This window comes from Neoarius graeffei, chromosome 3, assembly GCF_027579695.1.
Source record: "Neoarius graeffei isolate fNeoGra1 chromosome 3, fNeoGra1.pri, whole genome shotgun sequence".
Taxonomy (NCBI): domain Eukaryota; kingdom Metazoa; phylum Chordata; class Actinopteri; order Siluriformes; family Ariidae; genus Neoarius; species Neoarius graeffei.
Window position 1 is genome coordinate 77,026,817 of NC_083571.1, and position 20,314 is coordinate 77,047,130.

The window sequence follows — 20,314 nt, forward strand, 5'->3', positions numbered from 1 at the left end:
CACTGACATACAAATTTTCATATTTTAGTAGTAGTCTGCCCAAGAAATTCATATTTTTCTTTCTATTGGGACCTAAAAATAGCTATTTGGCCAAAAATGACAAAAATGTTGACTTGATATTTTTCAAGTTCTGGAGGGAATGGGCTATTTTCCTCATAAATTAAAGATGTGGTGACTTTTTCTATCCATATATATATATATATATATATATATATATATATATATATATATAAGCAATGATATCCTTAGTAAATGCTGATTTTTAATTGAAAAATGTGTCTTACATTCCTGTTATTTGAAATCATATGTCAATTTCATGAGACAAGGACGAGGCAACACATTCTCATGGCCACCACAAAGCAGGAAAGATGAATGTTGGGTGCCTTTGCTTCATGTCCTTTGTGTGGTAGAGGCCCCAAACATAAAAAGTGGGGGACGCCATTACCAACTAACAGAGGATGACTTCAAACTTGTGAAAGACTTAAGTTTTAACTTATGTACTACTAGATGACAGTTTATGAGTGTCTTAGCACATCACATGAAACTGTACTGCCTGTGAATGAATTACCCATTATCACGGATGCCCATATTTGACTTTAAATTATGTACAAATCTTGTGATGTTTTTCAACATCATGATCATGGATCATTGAATGTGTTAATATGTAAATAAAACCTCATTGCTAAATGTTTTGTGCTTACACAACCTTGAAGTATATAAAAAATACTACTCCAGAATTTTGTTGTTATTTTTCTATATTTTCCAAGGATATTCAACAAAAATTGCAATTATACCTAAAATTTTCTAATTGCAAAAAATAATATACAATACAGAAAAAGTTGTTCAGGAAATGTGTATGCCTAGATTAGGTTCTTATAAGCCTTAATTTGTGTGCAAAACACCCCTTTATTATTCCCTTGTTTATTAAAAGCTGCCCAGCGTTTTTGTCATTTTTGGCCAAATAGCTGTTTTTAGGTCCCAATAGAAAGAAAAATATGAATTTCTTGGGCATACAACTACTAAAATATGAAAATTTGTGTGTCAGTGTATGTAAATCTGAAATAGCTGCTAGTAGGAATCTTCCAATTTAGAGTTACAGAGTTCTGAATGTGGAAAAAAGTGAAAAATGATGAAGCTGTCCATGTACAAAAAAAATTATTAAAATATGAAGCAAGGGGCGTTTGTTAAAAAAAATCAGGGAGTAGTTACATCTTATATGAGAGCATCTTCACAAAAAATTTGAAGATCCTAAACCCCTAGCCACATGACCAAATAAGATGGCGAAAATGCCCTATTTTAGCCCCCTCGGAAAGGACGTAAGATGTTAAAAATTTTTTTGTAAATTCAGGAATTGAAATTTCATGGCAAAATATGTTTCTGTGAACAGATAACAACCCTACAAATACTATGTAGTGAGGAAAAAAATCTAACTAGCTTCATATTTCTACTATGCCCCCTAGAGTTTTAATGAATTTTATGTGATTTTGGCCAAAACGTCATTTTTGGCTTCCCATTATGCAAAACGTATGTCCTTCAGAGGCTTTCTGACAACAGATTTGAAAAGAGTGGGTATCATTCAGTAAGAATCTGCACACACAACTGTCTAGATAGCTGCAATAAAAAGTTATGGGTCTCTGAAGTTGGGGAAAGAGCCATTTCGTCATGTGGTATTTTGACATCAAAATTTCAAAGGCCAGTAGTTCCAAAACTACAATGAATTGGGAGCTAATATTTTGCATGTGTGGTACAAACATATGATTCTTGATTATAGAATTTTTTGAGCAAAATCTGAGACGGTGATGTGGGGACCCTTAGGTGAGTTGGCACGGAATGACCCTTGAGTTCTTCCATTCCAACATTAACACACCATGTCTTCATGGAGCTTGCTTTGTGCACAGGAGTATTACCATGATAGAACAGGTTTGGACCTCTTAGTTACACTGAAGGGAAATTATAAAGCTACAGCATACAGAGACATTCTATACAAAATTGTGCGCTTCTGACTTTGTAGCAACAGTTTGGGGAAGAAGCACACGGATGTGATTGATGGGGTACACGTACTTTTGGCCAAATAGTGTTTTAATGACAGCAAACCACAGAGCTTGTTTGTCTTGTAATTTCATGTAATACACCAAGAGAAAATAATTCGTTTTTAGTGCATCTCATCTCATTATCTCTAGCCGCTTTATCCTGTTCTACATGGTCGCAGGCGAGCTGGAGCCTATCCCAGCTGACTATGGGCGAAAGGCGGGGTACACCCTGGACAAGTCGCCAGGTCATCACAGGGCTGACACATAGACACAGACAACCATTCACACTCACATTCACACCTACGCTCAATTTAGCGCCACCAGTTAACCTAACCTGCATGTCTTTGGACTGTGGGGGAAACCGGAGCACCCGGAGGAAACCCAGGCAGACACGGGGAGAACATGCAAACTCCACACAGAAAGGCCCTCGCCAGCCACGGGGCTCGAACCTGGACCTTCTTGCTGTGAGGCGACAGCGCTAACCACTACACCACCGTGCCGCCCCCCGACTCTCATTTGAATTAAAAAAAAACAAAAAAAAAACGTTATTTACCTGCATTTAGATTAATACATGTAACTTGTATTGTGTATTTAAGTCAGTGTTTCCCAACCTTTCTTGAGCCACGGCACATATTTTACATTTGAAAAATCCCACTGCACACCACCAAACAAAAATATCACCAAAAAAAAAAAAAATTATACATACACACATTACCGTTCAAAAGTTTGGGGTCACTTTGAAATGTCCTTATTTTTGAAAGAAAAGCACTGTTCTTTTCAATGAAGATCACTTTAAACTAATCAGAAATCCACTCTATACATTGCTAATGTGGTAAATGACTATTCTAGCTGCAAATGTCTGTTTTTTGGTGCAATATCTCCATAGGTGTATAGAGGCCCATTTCCAGCAACTCTCACTCCAGTGTTCTAATGGTACAATGTGTTTGCTCATTGCCTCAGAAGGCTAATGGATGATTAGAAAACCCTTGTACAATCATGTTAGCACAGCTGAAAACAGTTGAGCTCTTTAGAGAAGCTATAAAACTGACCTTCCTTTGAGCAGATTAAGGCTACGTTTACATTACGTCGAATCAGCGGATCATCAGATTAATGTTCTTAAAACGATTCGCGTTTACACTAAAACCGTTAGCCGTGCACACAGCAACAGCAATACGCGGATACGCTCGGCTCCGCAGGCATCCTGCGCTCCAAATCACTCCACCCTGAACAGCGAGTGCCCTCTGGAGGGTGCGCACTCCGGCCCTGCGCAGCTCACACAGCGCGCGAATGAAGTGCACAAGCCGCGATTCGGGACTGAGCCGCTGTGTGTGTGATCCCAGCGCATATCACTTACCACTTGCAAGTGGAAGGATGGCAAGCCTAAAGACAATCATAACTACACAATGGGCAGTATTTGCATCAGTATTTGCAGTATTTTCATACTTTTATACTCTTTAATGAAAGGTGATACAAGGCGGAAGTCCGCGCCGTTTTTCAGCAGTTGCGTCACATGACCAACGCCAGCGAATCAGGAAGGTGGATGTCACAGTGACGTTGTCCAATGAGACGCCAGCTAGAGCTCAGCACAGCGTATTCGCGTATTCTGAATGTTTACACAGCACCGGAGCTGACACGATCTGGATTGAATACGTGGACGCTGGCGGATTCCCGTTTCCTGGCTTTTCCAGGGGGTTTAATGTAAACGGACAGCGCGTCCACGAAGAAAACGAGACAGATACGGTCTAATGTAAACGTAGCCTGAGTTTCTGGAGCATCACATTTGTGGGGTCGATTAAATGCTCAAAATAGCCAGAAAAATGTCTTGACTATATTTTCTATTCATTTTACTACTTATGGTGGTAAATAAAAATGTGACTTTTCAAGGAAAACACAAAATTGTCTGGGTGACCCCAAACTTTTGAACGGTAGTGTGTAATATATATATTCCCTGGAAGGGATACCCCCCCCCAGGAAAATTTTGAAAAATAAGGCCTTACAAACCACTTTTCCTGCAATCTGAGCTGTAGTAGATAAAAAAAAAATCTGTTGTCTTTTTTATATATTTACATGAAAATATGCTTCAAATCAATAGCAGGGATGAGAATGAAAAATATTTTAAAAGTCTGAAAAAACCGGGGTGGGGCACGGGGGGCGGGGCCCATGGGGCTAATTATTTTTGGCTATTTTTTTTTTTTACCCCAAAACCATTAATTTTATCAGCAAAAATTTGCAATTTATTTGGAAATAAATTCCCCTTCTTGGTGGACTCCCAGGTGAAAATGATTAATATGGTACAAGAGACTTGTTTTTAATCAATTCACATTTGATTATTTCAAAAAATCAATGCACCTTTTAATATAAACGAGCTCGACAGTATTATATTTCTCCATTTTTGTGATTCATCTTTGAATACTCCAATCCTTTACAATGAAGTGCAAACCAGAAAAAAGTTCTATCATATAATTCTCTTAAGCTTTCTTCTGATGTTATCGTGGTAGCAGGAGGTCTTGCATATTAAAGTGGCATTCCACCATTGGATGTATTTTTTTGGCATAAAATACAATATATTTTATGACAACATGACTAGACAGAGAAATCTTTTAGCTTCAAAATGATATATCAAACAATTTGACAACGACAAGTATATTAATTTTGCGACCAAAGTCACCTACCCTTTTAATTTCCGTGTGGTAGTGAAACGTGATGTCATCGGCAGGTTCCCCTTCTTGTGTACCACGTCACGTGTGACGTGGCACAGATTATCAGCAATGGTGGATAGAACGCGATAAAAATAATACCAATAAATCTAGCTAATACCAATAAATCTAGCTAACTGAAAGATTAACTCAATTTTTCGCAATTTTTTTGGCCCCCATATACGAGGAGAAATGAGACTCACTTTGGGGGTTTCCTGGTCTAAAAATAGACCGACATGTGGTACACAAGAAGGGGAACCTGCCGATGACATCACGTTTCACTACCGCGCGGAAATTAAAAGGGTAGGTGACTTTGGTCGCAAAATTAATATACTTGTTGTTGTCAAAAAATTATGTTTGATATATCATTTTGAAGCTAAAAGATTTCTCTGTCTAGTCATGTTGTCATAAAATATATTGTATTTTATGCCAAAAAAATACATCCAATGGTGGAATGGCACTTTAAGCAGGCAACATTCAACATCACTTATCACTTCCCTTTCAACTGTTGTGTGTACTAACTAGGTTTTATCTGGACAGGATGTTGTGTAATGTAATACAGATACCATATGGTCAATTTGAAGATCGAGATGGTGATTTTGAGTTAAAGAACAGGCATGTACAATGGGCATTACATACTGGAAATGTTTTTTTTAAATCAAAAACTATAAGTTCATCTCGGCCTAAAAAATTTGGGCAGAAGCTCCCGCGCAGCATGTGCCAGCAATTCCCCCTATGAAATGAGCAATAAGTAGGAGAGTTATACACGCCGTCATACCTAAAATTTTATCAGAAATATAGATATGATACTATGATTCTCCCCAACATGCTACATTAGATAAGCTAACCCCATTTATAAAAGATACACACTTATATATGACGTGTAATTGATATATATTTTTTGGGGCGCGCGCTCTCTCCCTGCCATGCCTGTAGGCTGCACTGACTCAAACTCCGGTCCTCGAGAAAAGAGATAAAAGCCCGCCCACACTGAAAGCTGATTGGCTTATTTTGCTGAGTAACCCAAAGCAAGATGCTCTTTGTCTGGCATGCACTACATGAACAGGCACACAGGCAGTGTTGCCAGATTGGGTGCTTTTAAGTGCATTTTGACAGGGTTTTGAACATATTTTGGGCTGGAAAATGTCAGCAGTATCTGGCAACACTGCATATAGTCTCCCTCGCGCACCCCCTCGCGCGCGCACATTCTAAGATGTGCGCGCACGCTCTTGCTTGCTTCTATCAATGTGCAGGAGACTCCCGGAACTTCCGGGAGACTTGGGATGTCTGCGTTATAAGGTGACCACAGATCATTAATCATACCCCCCCCCAAAAAAAAAAATTTCTCAACGGATTTACATCGATCTCAAAAACGATCATTTTGGTCTGAAAAAGTCGGAAATCCGCCAATCGGCGGAAAATTCTCATCCCTGCAATAGGAGTATTGTTTGAATTCAAAATAAAATCACATTCTACATTCAAGGGTATGGTTATAATTTATGATCAACAAAAATGACAAACTAAATTCACATTAAACTTAAGTTCTATTAATTACCAAAATGTTCATATATTAAATAAAATTTCTTAGGGTGACTGACCTTTTCTCCCTATGTCCTCATTAGTTGCATATGATTTCTTCAAGAAGTCTTTTGAAATATTTAAGTTTTCAAAACTGTCAGCATTAATTCAGATTTACTGACCATCATATACATGTTCAATGTATTAAATCAAACGAATGCTAAGTTTATGGGATAATGTCTGTGTACACTTTAGACAATTATTTATAGTTCACAGTCACTTCTCATTTTCATTTGATCATTTCGACTTCTTCAGCTTTTTGGCCAAAGACAAAAGCTGGTCAGTCCTCTCTTTCGTAAGAACTGTTATGATTGGCTATCATGCTCTCGCCATCGATGTTTTGGCCAATTGCATTGTAGAGAACACGTATTCTACCACGAGACTTAGCGAGACTAAAGATAGCGAAAATGTAAACATGCAACATTGTCGTAGGAATGAATTACGCTTGAGTATCACAAAGGAACATACCCCAATCCCCCTCAATAAATGAAAAAAAAAAATCAACGGATTTGGCATAATATAAAAAGGTCGATTTTTACTCAGAAAAAGTGGAAATCCGCCGAAAAGCAGAAAACTCTCATCCCTGCTATCACCGCTGTCACACCTGAAGCATTACTAATTCTATTGTTTGAATGGCAACAGGTAGATACACAGGTTAATTAGCTACCTGCTGCCATCTATTGGAAGAGTATTTAATTGTTCTGCCGGTCACTATACGTCGCTGGCATAGACGAACGAAGACAAATTGTTTGCAGTAAATAAATACATTTTCAGAACAATTAAGTGAAATTGGATAATGTCCCACGGTATACCTGATGATCTCTCACGGCACACTAATGTGCCGCAGCACAGTGATTGGGAAACACTGGTTTAAGTTACCGGTATAAGATTATTTAATTTGACTTTTGTGTTTTATCAGTGAAAATGCATGCATGTACATGTATGTTGCATAAGTTATAACACCTATCCTGTTTTAATGAGAGTCAACCCACAATCAGTTAAGTCAAATCAGTCTTAGTTGAGCAAGTCGGTAATGGCATTTCTTACTTTCACCATCAATTTTTATTTATATGACTTTGGTCTATAGCTGTAAAAGGTCTCCGCCTTAAAACCGGTTACCGCTGTGATATCACGCACTCAGGGCTGACTGGCTCAGCGGGGCAGCTCGAATGCCAACTTTGAGGTCGATTTTAACTCTCAAAAATATATTTTTTTATTCCCATTTATGCAGCATACAAGAGTCAAGGATGGCGATACTATCCACTCAGAAATTTATTTAAAAATAAAGTCTCTGTGTATCTCCTTTAAGTAGTTAGATTTCAAATTCTTTCAATTGATCCACTCTGTTTTCATATGGTTATTCTTTTGTAATGGACCCTAACCAGTGGCCACGAAGGAAAGAAAAGATATGGTATATTGTGTTAAAAGTTTTCCCATTCCCTATACCACTACACCACCCCCACCATCCTGGGCTGTTACACAAAGCAGGTTGGATCCACAGATAAATATAAACATATACAGATGAAGAAAAATTTGAGATGGGTTTCAAAGGGATTAGTGAATTAGTAAAGAGTGAATTTGTGGAGGTTTTGCTGCACGGAGAGCTAGCAGGTAGCAGTCATGTGCTTTCAAAACAAAAACAACGAACTGGATTCTGGGAAGGGCGAGCTGGCCCCCTTAATCCAAACAGACACACTGACTATGCAGCATGCCAATGCGCAAGACTGAATGACTGCTAATTACTACAGCGAATAGTAATCAATGACTGAACCATGAAATATTCTTTTTTTGACCAGAAATGAAGCTAATCTGTATATTTTAGCAACAATGTATAGTGGGAAGTGCCTTCAATTGTCAATAAAAACAAGAACATCTGCTTTCATTAGTTGTAATCCAGTTTAGTTCTAGCTCTGAGAACAAATGTACATACTGCTGCAAAGTTAAAGCAAACTTACTTTTTCTTTCTTTTCCTCGGATTCAGATGACAACAAGCGAGGTTTGAGCTTCACTGAGCCTTCACGGAAAATGTTGCCAAACCCAACACCTTTGATCTTTTTAGGCTGTGCGATGACCCCGTTTCCAGCGTGAGGGGAAGTTGGACTTGTGACCTCCTCTTTACTGTCTACACATGCATACACAAACAAAACCTTGTTAGCATACACTTATAAACAAACTACGGAAGCCGCGAGAGGCCCTTCATATAATCTTTTTTTATTCACCTTGTTATCCCGAGATAACGACATAATTAATTCAGGATCTCGAGAAAACAACACAACTAAGTCGAGATCTCAAGAAAACAAAACAATTATTTCGTGATCTCAAGAAAACAGCTGAGATTTCTAGCAGAGCTGCGCCCCCTGTGGGTCAGACAACGAAGACTTAGAAATTGGCGGACATGTAACAGAGCAGAAATGGCTTTTTAACCCCTGATCAAAATATTGCCTTATTAGGTGATCGATTATTCCAGACATTCTAATGACCAAAGTTGCGTCTATACAGAATGAGAAATAGCCCCAAAGTCAGCATATCACAAGTCTCTTGGCATACCTGAATGAACCATTTCTCAGCTGTTTACTCGAGATCATGAAATAATTGTTTTGTTTACTCGAGATCACAGAATAATTGTTTTGTTTTCTCGAGATCTCGAAATAACGGTTTTGTTTTCTCGAGATCTCGAAATAACGGTTTTGTTTTCTCGAGATCCTGAATTAATTACGTCGTTATCTCGGGACAACAAGGTGAATAAAAAAAAAAAAAAAAAAAGGATTATATGAAGGGCCTCTCTCGGCTTCCATAACAAATATATACAAAACACACAGTTTCATATGTAGGGGGCAGTATGGAGAACACATTACATCATGCTATAGTCTCAAATGATCAAGGGATCAGTATACACTCAAAGCACTTTATTAGGAACACTACACCAATACCGGGTAGGACCCCTCTTTGCTCAATTCTTCATGGTATGAATTGTACAAGATGTTGGAAACATTCCCTTGAGATTCTGGTATGTCATGATTTCATCACGGAATTCCTGCAAATTTTTCAGGCGCACTTTCATGCTGTGAATAATCCAGCCACTGGGGGTGCATAAGCATACTCTTGATGCTGGTCCCAAGCCCGGATAAATTGGAGAGGGTTGCGTCAGGAAGGGTATCCGGCGTAAAACTGTGCCAAATCTAACATGCGGAATGAAGAGAGAAATACCATACCGGCTCGGTCGGGGCCCGGGTTAACAACGACCGCCTCCGGTACTCTTGGTCAACAGGGTGCCAGTGGAAAGTGTGCTACTGTTGCGCCAAAACGGAAAAGGAGAAAGAGAGGGGGGAGGCATGTTAGGAGACAGCGTTAAAGATGGAAGGGAAGGAGCATAGAATTGAGGGTAAGAACACTGAATGTGGGAACACTGACTAGCAGAGCGAGAGAGTTAGCAGGTATGATGGAAAGACGGAAGTTGGACATTTTGTGTGTGCAGGAGATGAGGTGGAAAGGAAGCAAGGCCAAGAACAGTGGAGATGGATGTAAGTTGTTTTATTATGGAGTGGATGGAAAGAGAAGTGGTGTTGGTATTGTTTTGAGGGGAGAGTTGGTCAACAGTGTGATTGATGTGAAGAGGGTGTCAGATAGAGTGATAGACATGAAGTTGGAGATTCAAGGAGTGGTAATCAATGTTGTGTGTGCATATGCCCCACAGGTTGGATGTGAGAATGAAGAGAAAGAGTCTTTTTGGGAAAAGATGGATGAAGTGGTAGAAAGTATACCAAGGGAGGAGCGCATGCTGATAGGAGCAGATTTCAACGGACATGTTGGCGAGGGAAACAGAGGAGATGAGGACGTGATGGGCAGATTTGGTGTAAGAAAGAGAAATGTGGTTGATTTTTCAAAGAGGATGAATTTGGCAATAGTCAATACATACTTCGAGAAGAAAGAGCAGCACAGGGTGACGTTTAAGAGTGGATGAAGAGCTACACAGACGGACTACATACTCTGCAGAAGGGGTAACCTGAAGGAGATTGGAGACTGTAAAGTGATGGCAGGGGAGAGTGTACAGTAGCTAGACAACATCAAGTGGTCGTGTGCAGGATGAGCTTGAAAGTGAAAAAGAGGAAGTGGGAAATAATGGAGCTTAAGATTAAGTGGTGGAAACTAAAAGAGGTTGAACATCAGAAGGAGTTTAGGGAAGAAATGAGACGAGCATTGCGTGGTCATGGAAGTCTGCCAGAAGATTGGAATACTACTGCTGTACTAGGTAAGAGAGGCAGCAAGAAAGGTGCTAGGGTGGGAGGAAGGAAGACAAGGAGACATGGTGGTGGAACAAAGAAGTGCAGGAAATTATAAAAGAAGAGGCTAGCAAAGAAGAATTGGGACAATCAGAGAGACGAGGAAAGCAGGCAGTTATACAGGAGAGACGAGACAGAAGGCAAAAAGAGCGGTAGCAAAGGCGAAAGCAGATGCATACCAAGAGTTGTACAAAAGACTGGAGACCAAAGGAGAGAAAGACCTGTACAGACTAGCTAGGCAGAGAAACAGGGAAGCGAGGGATGTACAGCAGGTAAGAGTGATGAAAGATGTAAATGGAAATGTGCTGACAAACAAAGAGAGTGTATTAAGAAGGTGGAAAGAGTACTTTGAGGATTTATTAAATGAGGAGAATCCAAGAGAGAAAAGGTCAGATTCATTGGAGACAGCAAATCAGGAAGCAGAGTTGGTTAGTAAGGATGAGGTGAGGGCAGCCATGAAAAGAATGAAGACTGGGAAAGCAGTCGGACCAGATAGTATCCCAATTGAGGCTTGGAGATGTTTGGGTGAGACGGCTGTGGAGTTCCTAATGAGATTGTTTAATAAGATCCTAGAGAATGAGAAAATGCCAAATGAATGGAGAAAGAGGGTGCTAGTCCCAATATACAAGAATAAGGGAGATGTACAGAGCTGCAGTAATTACAGAGGAATAAAACTGATGACCCACACCATGAAGCTATGGGAAAGGGTATTGGAGGCGAGATTGAGAAGAGAGGTAGCAATCTGTGAACAGCAGTACAGGTTTATGCCAAGGAAGACACGTCAGATGCAATTTTTGCTTCAAGAATGTTAATGGAGAAGTACAGAGAAGGCCAGAGAAAGCTACATTGTGTGTTTGTAGACCTGGAGAAGGCATATGATAGAGTGCCAAGAGAGGAGTTATGGTACTGTATGAGAAAGAGTGGAGTGAATGCAAGACATGTATGAGAACAGTGAAACAGCAGTGAGGTGTGCAGTTGGAATGACTGAATGGTTCAAGGTGAAGGTGGGACTCCATCAAGGATCTGCTTTGAGTCCTTTCTTGTTTGCCATAGTGATGGATAGCTTGATGGACGAAGTGAGGCAAGAGTCGCCATGGAACATGATGTTTGCGGATAATATTGTGATATGTGGTGAAAGGAGGTTGAGTTGGGTTTGGAGAGATGGAGGGATGCATTGGAACGAAGAGGAATGAAGGTGAGCAGGAGCAAAACAGAATACATGTGCATCAATGAGAACGGGGATGAGAGTGTAGTGAAGATGCAAGGAGTAGACGTAAAGAAAGTTGGTGAATTCAAGTACCTGGGGTCAACTGTGCAGGAAAATGGGGGCTGCGATAGTGAGGTGAGAAAGAGAGTGCAGGCAGGGTGGAGCAGTTGGAGAAGGATTTCGGGAGTCATTTGTGATCGGAAAGTCCCAGCAAAAGTGAAAGGTAAGCTGTATAAGACAGTAGTGAGACCAGCTATGATGTATGGATTGGAGACCGTACCCTTAACGAAGAGACAGGAGGCAAAGTTGGAGGTGGTGGAGTTGAGGATGTTAAGGTTTGCGATGGGAGTGACGAGGTTGGACAGGATAAGGAACGAACACATCAGAGGGACAGCACATGTGGAGAGCTTGGGAATTAAGCTAAGAGAGATGAGACTGAGATGGTATGGGCACATCCTGAGAAGAGATACAGAGCATGTGGGAAGGAGAATGTTGAGGATGGAGCTGCCAGGCAAACGAAAACAAGGAAGGCCAAAGAGGAGATACATGGATGTGGTGAGAGAGGACATGAAAGTGGCAGGTGTGGTAGAGAAGGATGCTGAAGACAGGGAGCAATGGAGACGAAAGATCCGCTGTGGTGACCCCAAATCGGGAGCAGCCAAAAGTAGAATAAGAGGACGACTTTCATGCTGTGAATCTCCTGTTCTACCACATCTCAAAGGTGTTCTACTGGATTCAGATCAGATTACTGGGAAGACCACTGAAGGCCACTGCTGCATTATCATGCTGGAAATGGCCATTAGAAGATGGTAAATCATGGTAATAAAGGGATGCACATTAGCATCAATACTCAAATAAGCTGTGGCATTGATTGGGCTTGGGATTGGATACTAAAGTGTGCCAAGAAAATATTCCCCCATACCACTACACCACCCCCACCAGCCTGGACTGTTACACAAAGCAGGTTGGAACCACAGATTCATGCTGTTGGTGCCAGAATCTGACCTCACCATCCGTTGTGCCTCAGTAGAAATGGAGGTTAATCAGACCAGGCTACATTTTTCATTTTCAAAATGGTCCAGTTTTGGTGAGCCTGTGCCCTCAGCTTTCTGTTCTTGGCTGACAGAAGTGGAACCCAACACATGGTCTTCTGCTGCTTGAAGTGGTGTGCATTCCGATATGCTTTTCTGCTCACCACAACTGTACAGAGTGGTTACTGTAACCTTTTTGTCAGCTCCAACCAGTCTGCTCATTCTCCTCCAACCTCACTCATCAACAAGGTGTTTCCATCCACAGAACTGCCATTCACTGGATGTTTTTTCTTTATTGCACCAACAATCATGCCATATATAAAATCACGATATATTGTGATTATATAATGTGATGTTCCTTCAGTTTCAGAATGTCCATATTTATTGACCAGTGACATTTTCTCTTTTGGTTCCATGTTAAACAAATTAAACCAAACTAAACTTAAGGCTGTACCAAGACTCATTAAAATCGCAATCTAGGTTGGTTCCTCAGTGCAATTCAAGAATAGCATGCTTTCTGCAGCATTTGCACTCAGCCATGAAATCACCGACAGTTTTGTTTGCTAAACGACATCCGGCAATCACCCGGTCAGTGCTGCTGAAGCCTGCTATGCTCCATGACTCACTATAGCGGTTTTCACACTGATGTGTGTCATTTTTAAATGATAAGTTAAAGATGTCGTACTTCTGTGGTGTATAAATTTGACACGACACCTCTGCAAACTATGACACCCTTGTCCATCGAACCATCTGGGAATGCTTTAAATGAAAAGAAGAGTTACAGTTTAGAGAGTTCCTCATTCTTCTCCATCGATTTGCTCAATTTTACTTTAACTCAAATGATTGTGTCATGGCTATATGCAAAATAAATAAATAAAATAAAATGCTGTGCACCACTTTTGATCCAAACTCAAAACATTGTAATGTAGTAGATTCCCTGTGACGTGCTTGGTGTCCATGATTACCTGAGAAGTGTAGATCTTTTTTTTCTTCCTCCGTTTTCATGTCACACCTTTTACTTTTCACCTCACTTCATTTACGCCTAATTCACCTTTTCTGTAATTTCTCTCTAGATTTAAAAATTTTCAGTTGCTGTTACGCTGCCAAATAATTTTATTGGCATAGAAGGGAGTCAAAATAATGTCCATTTTTGCCTTTCCTTTCACCATTTAATAGTCATTTCATGTTTCCAGTCCTTTGTGTGCTTTACCTTTTATGGAGTTTTTCACCAATGTTACTAAAAGATTGATAAATATCATCATCTTACTAATTGTCCTTTCTGCTCGTCAGTGTTATAGTACTTGAGACTGGTCTCAAGACCACTTTTTGAAGGTCTTATCTCGAAATCGACCACATTTTTACTCAGACACAGAGGCTCGGGATTTTATTTCAAGACTGGTCAAGACCACAACTGTAGAGATTTCACCAAATTGCCTGTGCATTGTCCGATTTATTTGTTCACATCATTGCTGTGATTGGATGTAAAATTTCCTGCTTCAAATGTGATCAATAACATGACTCTGTCAATTTGAAATTTTTCTTCCTGTTAACAGTTGTCACCCCACCCCCTTCACACACACTGGTCTGGTCCTGACTTGATCTTGATATATTTTGGTCTTGGTTATGACTTGGTCTCAGTTTAGGTGGTCTTGACTACAACACAACTGCTGGGGGGGGAAGAAAAAAAAAAAAACCACCAGCACTCGGTGCTCTTTGAACACTTTAAACAGAGCTTTCATGCATGAAAATCACTCAACAGCAACACTACAACAGTCAAACCTCCTGGGAAGTGATTCCAACTGAATCACCGAGTCATATATAAGACTAAACAGTGTGTGCACGCGCATGTGTGCGCACAAGAGTATAAAACATGAACACGCCCCAAGAAAAATACCAAGAGCCTCCTGTGAGGCCTGTTACGACATGCCTGAACGGAGTAAAAGTCAAAATTTCACACAGATAAGCGAGCAGTACCTGGCTCACTGGGCACATCGTTGTTCTCATCATCTTCACTTATCTCGATTTCTTTGACAAAATTGGAGGGGAAGAGGCCAGCCTTCCCGTTCATGACCCCACTCCACCAGCCTTCCTCCACCTAAACACAGACACACACACACACACACACACAGAGAGAGAACTACTACTTGCTTACTTGTATTCTATTAAAGGAACAGTCCACCGTACTTCCATAATGAAATATGCTCTTTTCTGAATTGAGACGAGCTGATCTGTACCTCTCCAAGCTTTGCGCGGCCTCCCAGTCAGTCAGACACGCTGTTACTCCTGTTTACCCCTGTTAGCAATGTAGCTAGGCTCAGTATGGCCAATGGTATTTTTTTCACTCATGAGTGAAGGTATCAATGCGCTGTCGAAGCGTGCAGAAGGTGTTAGTACGCCTGTCATTATAGTGCGGACTTTCCATAGCATAGAAAATCGCTACGTTTCAATTTGTGTAACTGAACTTGTTTCATATCACTGGTCATATAAACCTATGTAAACAGGAAAAACGCGGAAGAGTTTGGTCGCATCTAACTACAGCCCCAAAAAATACCGTTGGCCATGCTGAGCCTAGCTACATTGCTAACAGGAGTAAACAGGAGTAACAGCGCGTCTGACTGACTGGGAGGTCGCGCAAAGCTCGGAGAGGTACGGAGCAGCTCGTCTCAATTCAGAAAAGAACATATTTCATTATGGAAGTACGGTGGACTGTTCATTTAAAGAAATGCGACACATATATGCTAAACACACATTTCACCATGACTGGTGATCACATCAAATATATAATCCATAAGCAGGTTGAGTTGCACAGTTACATTCTCCATGGTATGCATGTGCATGAACCAAGTTCAATACATAGTGGAGCACACGCATGGTGGCGAATGGTTGAGTTGCAAAGGCTGAACAGTCCCTTACCTCCTCAGAGATGTCGATGATATCGCCCACTTTCAGCTCAAGCTCATCCTCATTCTGTGGCACGTACTCGAACAGAACTTTACACTGACGTTTTTTCGGTTCTGCAGCAAACACACACAGAGGATCTGGCTAGAACAGCTTAATCAACCTGCAATAAAGTATGTTTTGAATTGATCCTCCCTGACTAATGCTCAGAAAGCTGGTTATCAAAGTACTAACACACAACCAGTCGGAGCACATTTTTTCATACGGCTCACAATGCCTGGGGGGGAGCAGTTGAACTCAGCGTGACATTACTATTTTCAGACACTTCTTCCAGATTTTGATATAAAGCATACTATAGTCTTTTTTTGTACCCAAGTGCATCAGCTACAGTGTTTCCAATAAGCTGGATAGTAACCCTCTGAACCCCTTAAAGAATCACTACACACACACACACACACACACACACACAGGAGGATTTGTGCTGCATTTTTCTCAATTTTATTTTTGCTCAGAAATAAATCTTACTAATAAAATTTATTTTTTTTTTAAGTTTGCAGATAGGTTTCTGTATAACCCATTATTTCTAATGATCATTATGACATATTGCTATACAAAGTAGCTCACCATGTTTAAACATGACACAAACAAGATGAACTTTATATTTTATTGACAAAGAGAGAGAGAGAGAGAGAGAGAGAGAGAGAGAGAGAGAGAGAGAGAGAGAGAGAGGGCGAGACTGTTTATCGCAGCAATACCATACATGAGAACAGGACCTAACTTGTCTCTGACATTCTGCAACATTAAATCGAACTACAAACTGATGAAATATTGGTAAATTGTTCTGATATATGAGGAATAACGCACTCCAGATTGTGTCATAACACAATAACAATCTTTTGGACCAAGTATGCTGTTGCAATTTTTGCACAGCTTTTATTATTTATGATCTAGATACGGAAAGAGAAGGCTTGTACTATATTTATTTCACTCATGAGCCGTGAGAGCTTTTAACACCACGATTTAAGACCAGTTCCGTCATTATAACCAGGGTTACAGGAGTACCTCACCCAAGACAAAATTTCACCACTTTCTTCATTTGTACTACAGAGGTCATCATTGGTGAGAAGATTGAGAGAGACGATGGAAAGACTTACTCTTTTTGGACGTTCGTGGCTGGAAGCCCAGGCCTCCTGCTGGAATGCCATAAGTGCTGATTCTCTGCACCAGACTGGCCACGTTTCCTGATGACCTTCGCTGTGGCTGTGCATCCACCTTCACTTCCTTTGCTTCTTTTGTTTCCTCTTTTGATTCTTTCCTCAACTCCTGAACACAGAGGAAGGCACCATATTAAAGCAATGTAAAGAATTTGGGTCAGTGGACTCGATGTAAAAAAAACACATCCATTCCCTCCTACATCCTGCTAAGTTTGAACTCCAGCTCCAGGAAGTCAAACTTTACTTCGGTCATTAAAATAGTCGAGAAGGTTGATTAACGTGAAAGCCTCTTAAATTATAAAACGAGGAAACTGATGTTTAAAATAAATAAATAAATAAATCCATTCACAAGTGGACAGCAACATAAAAAGGTGGCTCGTGAGCCACATATTCAAACAAACACATGTCTACTCTATAACATGGAAAGAAAGTTTAAAGCAACTTGCCTCCGTGTTATTCATTCCTGTGGGAAACTCTACCCTGGCACTGATAATAAAAATCACAGGCTTTATCCGGGAGCAAAGGGCAATATGGTGCTATGAAAAGAACTGGTAATGAGGCGTAAGAGGCAATAATTTACTATGGGAAAGACACTGGTCACAGTTTTTCCAACTCACTTCACAACCCACAAATTGTACGCAAGCTCGCCATCGGGATACTATATTGTACTGCATTTTGTATTGATTAAAATACAGTACAGAGGAATAATTCCTTAATTTCCTTTAAAAAAAAAAAAAAAAAACACCACCACCACCACCAGTCCTTTGTACTGCCAAGCAGTCAAAGATGATGTCAATATAATGGAGAAAGACAAACAAGTAAACTATTATACAGTGCACAGGATAACACACAGGCAGGTGTGCTCATGGATCAGAAAACAACAAGAGATCTGAAATTGTCAGTGACAATTTCAAGTGTTCCTCCATTTCGAACGTAAACAGACAACATTAACAGTCTCATGCCAAGCGACAACTGCCTCGCAACATTCATCTAGCACCTAAAGCTGTCTAAGGATTTGAATCACCTCGCACCAAGCGACAAACACCTAGCGAATCACTCCACAAACAGTTCTGTAATGTTACTCTTCTTACAATACATTTATGGCCCTTTTCCACTACCCTTTTTCAGCTCGCTTCAGCTCACTTCAGCCCGACACAGCTCGCGTTTCGACTACCAAAAACCAGCACGACTCCGCTCGTTTCAGCCCTGCTTAGCCCCTAAAACTCGCACCGTTTTGGAGTGGGGCTGAAGCGAGCCAAAGCGAGCCGAGTGAGGCTAGGGGCGTGAGGAGACACTCCCCTGTGCACTGATTGGTGAGGAGGAGTGTCCTCACACGCCCCGCGAGCACTTTGGGATCTGTAAACACCGTAAACCCGGAAGGAGAAGAATTACGAATTGCGAGAATTTCTGAAGCCTTATGCGCCTCGCCTCATCTATACGCTCTTGCCAGTATCTGTCCGCGTTGTCGGTGACAACAAGCCACAGCACCAAGACCAGCAACACTAACGACTCCATGTCCTCCATGTTTATTGTTTACTATCCGGGTCGTGAGACTACTGCTTAAAAGGTCACTGATGTCACTGTCTGCGCCGCCTAACGACATCACGTGACGTCCACCCACTTTCGCTAACTCCACCCAATGTGTCCACCCACTTCCAGCCAGCACGGTTCAGCGCGGTTGTAGTCGAAATGCAACTCCAACAGCCCCGCTCAGCCCGACTCAGCACGGCACGGCTCAGCCCGACTCAGCCGCGTTTGTAGTGGAAAAGCGGCATTAGGCTACATCCACATGACAACGGCAACGAGATTTTTTTTTTAAATATCGCGTCCACATGGGCAACGGATCAGTAAAATATCAGGTTCATATGGCAACGCAACGCTTGCTGAAAACGATGCAATACACATGCCACACCACTACGTGCGCTGTAAGACGGTCCCATCGGAGACACCAGAACAATAGAAGTAGACGCATGCGCACAGTATCCCTGTCACTGTCACACGCACACATCTTCTCACTCCCTATCCTATGGATACAGTCCCTTTAAATCACGTGCTCGGTTTTTGAATGGAGACGTGGAAAGAGGAATGAATGGGGGTAGATGGAAGCCGGTACGCCAACATTCTGATATCCTCCAGAATTCTTTAATGGTCCGGAATAAACATCTGAAGAGGCGAGATCGCTCCTTTTTTTTCCCCTATTTTTGCTGGCGGGATTGACTCTGCCCTAAGGGCTATTCTCTCACTCTCTCTCTCTCACTTTGCACCATTACACAATAAATATTCACAGTGAAAATATTTTGTAAGCGCGTTTCATGAACCAAGTTATAGGATTTGTTGACAACTCACATCGAGTTCGTTACACTTCTACCCGGCGTGAAGCACTGACAGTCATGTGGTTGTGACGTCATCGTAAACAAATCCGTTCTACTCATCCAGACGACTTCGCAACGGCTCCGTTGACAGATTTTTTCACTCTGGAACCTGTTCTCAAAAGATTTCGTTTTGGGACACCCAAAACGCCGGTGCCGTGTGGACGCCAGGCCGAAACGATAAACAATTTTATCAGATTCACCTGAATCCGTTGTCGTGTGGACAGGGCCTTAGACTACATCCAACCTACACTTTCACTGCACTATTTACTAGTTACACTTTTTAAAAGCCTGACAATTTCTCTTCTTACATACTGACAATCAAATCTGATACAGTTCTCTTTTAAAGAGAACTTTCTTGTCATGTATCAGTTTTATAGAAACTCCATCTGTTTGCCATTTATTTCCATTACAATATGCACTGAAGATTATGTTTACTCCCTAAAGAATCTGTACATGTAAACAATTTACGAAATTAGTGCATAAAAAACTGAAAATTACCTATCTGACCTCGGAAAGTAGGTCAAATCCGACAGTTTATGCAGGTAGAGCGGGTTGGGGTAGTTTATTATAGCATGTTATTAGCCAAAAACATTATTTCATGGTTTAAAACTACATTTTTGTCTCTCTTGACAATTTTTCAGACTTTTGACCTAGACCTGAAAATATTAGAGAAACATGCAATTTGACAGTACGAATAGAAAAAGAGCAGATGGGTCTGTCTCAGAATCTGGGTGCTGTGGGGGTCCCCCACAAAATATACTCACAGTCAATAAACTATACGGTTTTGAATGGTGATGTTGGTTTTAATTTGAAGTAAAATGATGAAAGAAATAATACAGATAAAACTAAATCTTTGATGTGAATATTCAGAATTTGGCAAAAATTCTGCAAATTTGTGGAAAAATGGCAGCTTGATCTGGGACACGAGAAATGGTTGACTACATTGCATTCCCTTAAAAAGGTTGTAGTCCACTGAAAAAAGTCTACAGTTATCACTAATTGTATTTT

The 20,314-nt window shown here is 40.8% G+C and overlaps 1 protein-coding gene across 2 annotated transcripts in view; it reads right to left on the reverse strand.

Annotated features, from left to right (window-relative positions):
* The window catches only part of cd2ap (CD2-associated protein), a 118,411-nt gene that overhangs the window by 53,168 nt on the left and 44,929 nt on the right, over window positions 1-20,314 (reverse strand). For both annotated transcript variants that reach the window (XM_060917367.1, XM_060917366.1), the window contains exons 3-6: window positions 16,875-17,043; window positions 15,736-15,836; window positions 14,797-14,917; window positions 8,260-8,426 (exon numbers count right to left, since the gene is read on the reverse strand). In XM_060917367.1, the coding sequence (XP_060773350.1) occupies window positions 8,260-8,426; window positions 14,797-14,917; window positions 15,736-15,836; window positions 16,875-17,043 (558 nt within the window). The remainder of the gene's footprint in view (window positions 1-8,259; window positions 8,427-14,796; window positions 14,918-15,735; window positions 15,837-16,874; window positions 17,044-20,314) is intronic.